Below are 9,811 nucleotides of genomic sequence, written 5' to 3'. Positions count from 1 at the left end.
TCTTCTTCTTCTCTCTCTCAGTGCTCTCTCTCTCTCTCTCTCTCTAACTGTAGACAAACATTGGTTCGTTCTTGGGATTTTCTTGTTTCCTTAGAGCAGAAAGTATGGCAGAAATGGTGCAAATGTTTGTATCCTCTGTTCTTGGTGCACTGTTTGGCAATCTGACGGAATCGGCAATAGAAGAAATGAAATCAATATGGGGTGTTGGTGTTGAGGAGGAGGTGGAAAAGTTAGAGAGTCAAGTGAAATTAATTCAAGGCGTGATTGAAGATGCTGAGGAAAAGCAATTTCACTCTAAGGCTGTTGGAAGTTGGCTTCGAGAACTCAAGAATATCGCCTACGACGCTAATGACATATTGGACGAGGTTGCTTCGGAAGCTCAATCAAGCAAGAGACAGAAGGTAGGGGCTTTCCGGTACATCTCCTCTATTTTCCAGAACGAACGTGACATAGCACGTGAGATAAGGGAGATTAGTGGAAGGTTAGATGTGATTCTAAAGGGAGGACGTGACCTCCATCTCGAAATTAGAGGAGATGGAGGGAGGGGTTCCCAAATCGAGCAGGAGCGACGAAAAACTAGCTCTTTGGTAGACGAATCTGATGTGATTGGTAGACAAGTCGACAAAGACAAAATCATACAATTGTTGGTATCAGATGATGATGATGATAAATTGTACTCTGTTATTCCCATAGTTGGCATGGGTGGGGTTGGGAAGACTACTCTTGCTCAATTCGTCTACAACGATCACAGGGTCAAGACACAGTTTGGGCTCAGAGTGTGGGCTTGTGTGTCTGATGATTTTAATGTTTTGAGAATAACAAATGCACTTGTTGAATCTGCAAGTGGAAGCAACTGTGATCTCTCAAACCTGGATGCCGCACAGCGTTGTCTCGAAAAGAAACTCAACGGTAAGAAAATTTTAATTGTTCTCGATGACGTGTGGGGTGAAAATCAAATTCATACTCATTGGGACACTCTACGAGTTCCCTTTGGAGTTGGAGCGAAAGGAAGTAAAATTATCATTACTACACGAGATGAAAGGGTTGCAAGGATGTTGGGCACAATTCCTTCCCACCATTTGAAGGTTTTACCAGATGCTGATTGTTGGGAATTGTTTACTCGGCGTGCTTTTGCGGGAGGGATTTCAAATGCCTTTCCGGAACTGGAGGAAATCGGTAGGCAAATTGTGAAGAAATGCAAAGGCCTGCCTTTGGCAGTAAAGACATTGGGGGGAATCTTGTCTTATAAAAGGACTGTGAGCGAGTGGGAAAGGATTTTGACAAGCGAAATATGGAAGGATGATGATAACAAAATTTTGCCAGCTTTGAGATTGAGCTATTGTCACCTGCCACCCAATCAAAAGCATTGTTTTGCCTATTGTGCCAAATTTCCTAAAGATCATCGGTTTGACAAAGATGTGTTGGTCCGACAATGGATGGCTACAGGCTTCATTCAAACCAAAGGAACCACACTCCTAGAAGATATTGGTGGGGAGATATTTGATGATTTATTACTAAAGTCTTTCTTTCAACGTATTCGCGAAGGCGCCTCTCCGAATATTTCAATAAATGTGATGCATGATTTAATGCATGATCTAGCAGAATCTGTCTCAGGGGATGAATGTTGTAGAATGGAAGACGGTATACCACGAAGCATCCCTGAAATGGCACGTCATTTATCATGGATTGACGTCGAAGAGGGTTCAATGTCTTTGGAGGCCTTGAGCAAATTTAAGAGATTGCGCACTTTACAACTGAGGGCTCCATCTTCCATTGACAACCAGATTCTCAATGATGCATTCATGGAGTTGAGATGCCTGCGTGTATTGGATTTGAGTTGGTCTAATTTCGACAAGTTGCCGGATTCGATTGGCCTTTTGAAACATCTACGCTACCTTGACCTCTCTAGCACGAAGATAGAGAGGCTGCCTGAATCAGTAACAAGTCTCTGTAATTTGCAAATGTTACATCTGCAATTTTGCGAGAATCTTAAAGGGTTACCCGATTCGATTGGCCATTTGAAACATCTACGCTACCTTGACCTCTCTAGCACGAAGATAGAGAGGCTGCCTGAATCAGTAACTAGTCTCTGCAATTTGCAAATGTTAGATCTGAGATTTTGCAGGAATCTTAAAGGGTTACCCGATTCGATTGGCCATTTGAAACATCTACGCCACCTTAACCTCTATTACACGGAGATAGATGGGCTGCCTGAATCAGTAACTAGTCTCTGCAATTTGCAAACGTTAGATCTGGATATTTGCAATAATCTTAAAGGGTTACCCGATTCGATTGGCCATTTGAAACATCTACGACACCTTTACCTCTCTAGCACGAAGATAGATGGGCTGCCTGAATCAGTAACTAGTCTTTGTAATTTGCAAACGCTAGTTCTGGAATCTTGCCGGGATGTTAAAGGGCTACCCAATGGTATCACGAATCTAGTTAATCTACGGCATATTGTTGTAGATTCGATTCCTTTGCCAGGAATTGGAAAATTAACTTCGCTCCAAACATTGCCGTATTTCAAGGTGTGCAAAGAGAGTGGTTGTCAGATAGGAGAGTTGAATAACCTGAGTAACATTAAAGGAAGACTTGAAATTTCGGGTCTCGAGCATGTGCAAAACATAGAGGAGGCTAAAGAAGCCAATTTGAAAGATAAGAAATACCTTAATCAGTTGAGATTGCAATGGGCCCTATATGGCAGTTCACAAGATGGAATAGTCAATAACGATGGGGTATTGGAAGGCCTCCAACCCCATGCCAACCTCAAAGAATTAAAAATAGAATCCTATGGCGGTGTCAGTTTTCCAAGTTGGATGTCACATCTCTCCAATCTGACTTCCATTACCGTTATGGATTGTAGAAATTGCGAACATCCCTTTCCTCTTGATTGCCAGCTACCTTCTCTTTGTGAGCTCACCTTAAAGAACTGCCCCAAGCTGCAGGTGTTGCCCGCTGACCTTCCTGCCATCACAAAGTTAAATATAAATGGTTGCGGAGAATTGAGTGCCCTTCCGAGGCTCCCATCTATTTGTGAGTTAGTACTCATTAGCTGTGGCGTGAAGATGCTATTAAGCATGACAACGCCTTGCCTTATCTCTCTTCAAAGGTTAACCATAGGAACGTGTCATCAGTTGGAGTGCTTTCTCGAGAAGGTCTCTTTGCAAGATCTAACCTCTCTCCAACATTTGCAAATCTCCGACTGCCCAGGACTAAAGTCCTTGGGATATGGAGAGGGGGGGCTTCCCACCACGCTGAAATCTCTAAGAATTGTCGGATGTCCTATTCTCAAGTCCATGCCTACTCGCCTGGAAAACCTCACCTCCCTTGTAGAGTTATCCATTGCTACTCAACTCCCACTTTTCTCAAAAGAGTCAGTGCTGCCCATGACAATTAAAGACCTTCAAATATTTTCATGTGACAATCTCATGTCCTTGCCCAAGGGGATGCAAAGCCTCACCTCTCTCAAAAAATTGGTAATCCGTGAATGTCCTCAACTCCATTCCTTGTTTCCAGATGATGAAAATAATGACTATGGGCTACCCACCGAGCTCATTACTCTAGAAATCCATACTTGTCCTAATCTCAACTCCTTGCCCAAGGAGATGCAAAGCCTCACCTCTCTCAAAAAATTGGTAATACGTGAATGTCCTCAACTCCATTCATTGTTTCTAGATGATGAAAAGAATGACCCTAGGCTGCCCACCACGCTCAAAACTCTAGAAATCTCCGCTTTTCTTAATCTCAAGTCCTTGCCCAAGTGGATGCAAAGCCTCCCCTGCCTCAAAGAATTGGTAGTCCATGAATGTCCTCAATTATTTGCTGATGATGAAAATAATGACCATGGGATACCCACCACTCTCAATAGGCTAGAAATCGCTATTTGTCCTAATCTCAAGTCCTTGCCCAAGGGGATGCGAAGCCTCACCTCTCTCGCATATTTGAGAATCATAAGTTGTCCTCAACTCTTTTCGTTGTTCCCTGATGATAACAACAATGAGTATGGGCTGCCCACCACTCTCGTCTCTCTTTTCGTCTACAATTGCAAAAATCTCAAGTCCTTACCCAATGGGATGCAAAACCTCACATCCCTCAATGATTTAAGTATTCATTACTGTCCCGAAATATCATCCTTGCCAGAAGATGGCCTCCCCACTACACTTACACTCTTACATATTTCTGGATGTCCTAAATTGAAGGAATCATGTCAAAAGAACGACGGCCAAGATTGGCCCAAGATACAACACATCCCCCACTTTTGGTGCATCTAATCGTCATCTAGACAAAGGTGCATCCTCTTTCCCTGTTTAAACATTTTCTACCATTGCTTATTATTATTATTATTATTATTTTAATCTTCATGATTTTAAGAAAAATTAAAGAAACTAAGCCAAGTACAAAACATGGCAGAAGGTGGTAACATGAACGGAGGAGTCTAAGAATCAGAGCGAGAGCTGAATCGATGGAATTCGGTGGTGGAAAGAGATTCTAGAATGTAGATGGGATTAAAGGATAGATTGTTGGATTACTCTCAGTTCCTCTACCTTGCCGTCCAAAACCATGACAGGTAAACAAAGATAAGTAATTTTTTCATTTTCATTAACACAAAATTGGAGCATTTCGTCTGCTTTTTTTGTATGATTCTTCATGGTTTTTTTTTTTTTTTTTTAGTAATATTCCAAAGATTTACTATTTAACTCTGGAATCATTGAAAATGCTATCTGGAATCATTAAAAATGCTCTCTTTTTTAAGTAAGTTTTAGAAAAATAAGAATTAGGATTCTAACCAGTACCGTGTTGGATTGTATATGCTCTCCGTTTTAGAACTAATGTTTTAGAACTAATTCCAAAGAAAATCGAATTTTATGGAAAAGATAAAAACCATTTTTTTAGGGTTCAAGCTTCGGTACTAATTAGAAAAGAAAACGTTTTATAAAGAATCTCAATTCGCATACTTTTTCTGGGACCCACTTTGGGTTTATCCAAATCCCAAAAGGAATTAAACCCACATAGATTGTTGGAACTCTACCTTGCCATCCACAACCATGACAGGTAAACAAAGATGAGTATTTTTTTCATTTTCATTAACACAAAATTGGAGCACGTCTCTGTCTGCTTTTTTTTGTATGATTCTTCATGGTTTTTTTTTTTTTTGGTAATATTCCAAAGATTTACTATTTAACTCTGGAATCATTAAAAATGCTCTCTTTTTTAAGTAAGTTTTAGAAAAATAAGAATTGGGATTCTAAACAGTACCGTGTTGGATTGTATATGCTCTTTGTTTTAGAACTAATGTTTACCGAAAAAGAGGAATGCTAAACTGAAGAGCGCCCTTGCCTGCCCTTACAAAATTAAAGGGCAAGGGCACTCCCATTGGATCCATTTTGCAAACTGTATTTATTATGGCATTGAAAAAGGCAAAATTAAAGGAATCATAAATGCTTATAAATGTTGTTTGGCAACATGGATCCAATGGGAGCGCCCTTGTGCTTGTTTTTTTTGCAAAGGGGGGTGATAAATTCTTATAGATAGGATGTGCCCAAAAATTCAACTTCATAGGATCATCCTAACCCTTCCATTTGTTTAGGTTAAAATTGAGGGGTATAAACCTTCATAAATTTGCCCATTTTTAACCTCCACAAATGGAAGGGTTAGGATGATCCTATGAAGTTGATTTTTTGGGCACATCCTATCTATACGAGGGCCTATCAAATGAATGCTTTGGATCATCCAAACAATGTGGGCCCCTTATATTTTTGAGCTCTAGCTCATATAAGTTTATATGAGCTCTAGCTCACAAACATTTTTAACATATATATATATATATATATATATATATATATATATATATATATATATATATATATATATATATATATATATATATAGAGAGAGAGAGAGAGAGAGAGAGAGAGAGAGAGAAAGAGAGAGAGAGAGAGAGAGGAACTCCCCCCATTGACTTTCAACTGAAATATAAAGGAGGGGGTATTCCCCCAAGTCGTTTTTCTAACCTCTTTCATACAAATATGAACGGAAAAAAATATATATAGGGCTCTCATGAAAAAACATTTTTACATTCCTCTTTTCTCTATGATTTTTTTTAAAGATATATATCTTTCCACTATGTTATAATTGGAATTTCTCTCTCTTCCATCTCTCTCATTATCTTCCTTGATCTTAAAAAGAAAGAAAGAAAGAGATGTTCTCACGAAAGGAAAGAAAAGCAAAAAAAGGATTTCTAACCATTGTAAATGGCAGGTCAGCAAACCTATTGTAGCTTAACTTAAGCAAACCAAGCCTTAGAAAGGAAATCCAGTCAGTCGGGAAGGAAAAGCAAGTCAGGAAAGGAAAGGAAAGTCAGTAGCTAATGCTAAAAGTGTCTCGGCTAACCTTCAAGGTCTCTAACTCCCCGACTAGAATTTGAAATGTGATTTAGATTTGGGGTTATGAATAAATCACACTTGTTAACAATAATATCCACCGTAGATTTATCATGTTATGCATGTAGATTAGACTAACCATGATAATTTGAAAGTTTCTAGTCTGAATTTAATTTGGGGCTAAATGATTGTGAAATTTTATGAAAAATTTGGAGGTTTTGCTTAATAACAATGATTAAGGTGAGTTTATAAATATGTTAGGCATTTGGATTAAGATCTAACATTAATTTTGGATTAATTTCCCTAAATTTGATTTTAAAGATGAAGATTTTAATAGTTTTCCAATTTTGAGGGTTTAATATTTACAATAATAGTAATAATAGAAAGGGGAAAGGAATGCGGAGAAAGGAATTGAATTTTTGGGTGCACATATTACAGACAAGTTTAAGTGTGCAGTTGAATTTTGAATTTTTTTTAATTTTATTAATTATAGGATTAGATGAAGAAGCTTAAAAACAATTTACAAGCGATTACTTAGGCATTATTAGGCTGTGCGTGAAACGTAAGTGATCTTCTACCTTTTCTAGTTATTTGCAACATGATATTACTAAAATGTGTTATATTGATATAACTAATGAAAAGTGATCCTACAGTTGAATTTTATTTGACAACTAAAATTTGTTTTAGATTAATTTCTTCTTCTTCTTTTTATCATAACTATTATTTATTATAAACTCTGGATATGTTAAACTCCATATAAGTTTTGGACTATCGGAGAATAATATAAGTGGCATCCAGATGGTATTTCTTCTGACTACAAGGGTTATATGTAATTTTTATTCTAACCCTTCCACAAGAGCAATATGTCGTAAGAGCGATATAGTATGGCCAATTGTTTTGAATTTGTTTGTCAATTGTCGTAAAGTCAATTGTTTTGAATTTGTTTGTCAATTGTTCCATGCAAGTGAAGCTTGTAAAACTGTGTAAGATTTGACTGGGAACTCTCATTGTTTTACAAAAGAAAAATATTTTTACTTCGGAAATCTCTATTCTAAAATGTTTTATCTTACATTCTTGATCTGGCTAGCTAAGGTTGGTGGTTACTTACTTGACTATCTAGCTCACTCTGTATTTATTCTGTTACAGATGACCTAGGTTGATTAACTCCAATGCTTGCGGGAACACTGAGGAGTTTCGTGGACGCTTGAAAACTTAAATGTTAGAATTTGCTTAGAGACAAGACAGTTTATTTAAATTTGTTATTACCATTTTTTGTTATTTGGGAGTTTGTCATATCTGTTATAGATTATAACCTCATTATGTTTGGAAGTTCATATTTTATTTTTTATCGAGGAGTTATTTAGGGAGTCATAGATTTCTTTTATTGTGGATTGTGACCTCGTTTTGTTGGATTTAGTTTATTAAATTATTATTGATATGTTTTGGAATTGTTCTGGTATGAAAGTTTGAAATGCAAATTGAGACTTTGCATAACCCTTTGGGGCTCGACTGGTACGATCCCTCCTTCAACCCAAAATGAAAGGGGTGATCTTGTAGTTCTTAGTCTGTGAAAGAATTATTGCAGATCCAATAATAAGAAGTTAGATTGAAGTTTGTCAAGGAATCCCCCCAAAAAAGAAGTGGCTTAGCTATACTTTCTTAATATAAGAGGATATGTAATTACAATATAAAATTTTGCTACAAACTTGCTTATCAAACCCCACCTTTTTTTAAAGTGAAAGCTAAGGTTACCATCATTAAAATAAAAGCAAGAAAATTGAGGAAAAAGTAGAAGGGAGAAAAGCTATTCCACAGAAGGAGATATGAAAGTAACAACAGAAAAGGTAACCAGTGCTTGTATTTTAGGCATTCACCTCAATGATGGGCATACAAACAAGGACAACAACTGTCGAAGCTCTTATTACTTTATTGCAAGAAATTGATAAAAGCTTATGCTTATTGGCTCTCAGTACTCGCTTCATAGTTTGTTACTGCAATAGTATGTCCTGAAACTCTTACTATTTTCTCTATCTTCACCATGATGCTGTTCTTGGGTTTGTTTTCTAGAGAAGGAATGGCAGCAATAGCATATATATTTGTATCCCCTCTTCTTGCCGCACTATTTGGCGATTTGAAGGAATGGGCAATACGAGAGATGAAAAGCAAATTCAATAGCTGCTTGAAGATGCTGCGGAAAAGCAAATTCACTCTAAGGCTGTGCGAAAATTGCTTGCAAAATCGAATAGTTTCAAGTCCCATCCTCAAAATGGTGTACAAAAACTTCAAATGCTTGCAACTACTACAGCTAAGTCTATAGGATTTAGCAAACATGCAGTAGGTAGATACGTTCATAATCTGTTTTCTTTAATGGTAAAGAATTGAATTAAGAATAATCCTATTTATAATCTTAATTCCACACCTTTCTAATTCCAATCCTATTTTTGTTTCTAATTCTACTCATATTCCAACTTTTAATTCTAAACAAGGATTTAAACATCGGTTTTGTCTGGAGACAGGGTCCACAAAAAAGTGGAAATACTCGCAGAAATTTACTTGAGATGGAATGTCGATAAATGCTATACTAAGCACAAATACACACATAGAAATCATGTGTTGTGCAGCAGACAGTGGATCATATTTTCATTCACAAGAGTTTCATAGGAAGATATGGTTCTACATTCTTGATTTATTTGGAATGGCTGGACATTTCCATTCATGATGGGTTTGCAAGGAGAGAAATAGAAGGATCTACAAGGGAAACAACAAAGGGAGCGTAGTATCTAGCAAAAGATTTTATCTTTTGTGGTGAAGTGAGCAATCATCCTTCCGAAGTTCAGAGACTATTCGAAGTCTTCCATCTGTTTATGGTGGAATGTGATTCACTTGAGTGGAATGTGATTCACTTGAGTGCAATACGCTCCAATCACCACCAGCATAGGTGGCTGCCTCCTGACCCTATATTAGTTAAGCTGAACTTCCATGGTTATAGCTTAGTTAATCCGAGCTTTGCTGGTAGTGGTGGACTTACTCATAATGTGAGAGCATTATCAGATGGGCCTGTTTGGTTCTGATAGGTATGATGGATTCTAAAGATGCAGATGTCGTAGCTCTCTTGAGAGGGAGTTAGCTTGTGGATTCCTCCCTCCTTAATTCCCTAGTGGCGTAAGGAGACTCGCTCACTTCATATATTGGGAATGTAGGGTCGGGGTATCCTTGAATATTTTTTTATGCTATGGAGGAGATTGTGGATATGGTGGAGGGGAATGTAATGTCCTTTGCGCACATCCTATGTTCAGCTAACAGTGACACAGATCATCCAGCTCGATCTGAGGTTGAGATTTAGAATTTTAGGGGTGTTTGATCACCTTCCTCCTTGAAGGGCTGTTGTATATTTACCTTTTGTTTGGGTGTAGTTGCTGATCAGCTCC

The 9,811-nt window shown here is 37.8% G+C and overlaps 1 protein-coding gene across 3 annotated transcripts; it reads left to right on the top strand.

Annotated features, from left to right (window-relative positions):
* On the top strand, nucleotides 1-7,831 carry LOC143880341 (putative disease resistance protein RGA3). Of its 3 annotated transcripts, XM_077383234.1 has the most exons (4): nucleotides 1-4,291; nucleotides 4,414-4,570; nucleotides 6,262-6,400; nucleotides 7,530-7,831. In XM_077383234.1, exon 1 carries the CDS (start codon nucleotides 105-107, stop codon nucleotides 4,272-4,274), a length of 4,170 nt encoding a protein of 1,389 aa, XP_077239349.1. In that variant the 5' UTR covers nucleotides 1-104; the 3' UTR covers nucleotides 4,275-4,291; nucleotides 4,414-4,570; nucleotides 6,262-6,400; nucleotides 7,530-7,831. The 3 variants fall into 3 exon arrangements, with proteins under 3 accessions (XP_077239349.1, XP_077239351.1, XP_077239348.1); XM_077383236.1 differs by lacking the exon at nucleotides 6,262-6,400 and having other exon boundaries at nucleotides 4,417-4,570; XM_077383233.1 differs by lacking the exon at nucleotides 6,262-6,400.
* The last annotated feature ends 1,980 nt before the right edge of the window (nucleotides 7,832-9,811 follow it).

Source organism: Tasmannia lanceolata, unplaced genomic scaffold (assembly GCF_043159265.1).
Source record: "Tasmannia lanceolata isolate RefF3 unplaced genomic scaffold, GAP_Taslan_0.1 ptg000006l, whole genome shotgun sequence".
NCBI lineage: Eukaryota > Viridiplantae > Streptophyta > Magnoliopsida > Canellales > Winteraceae > Tasmannia > Tasmannia lanceolata.
Note: the sequence above shows the minus strand (reverse complement) of the source record. Positions and strands in the feature narration are given on the sequence as shown.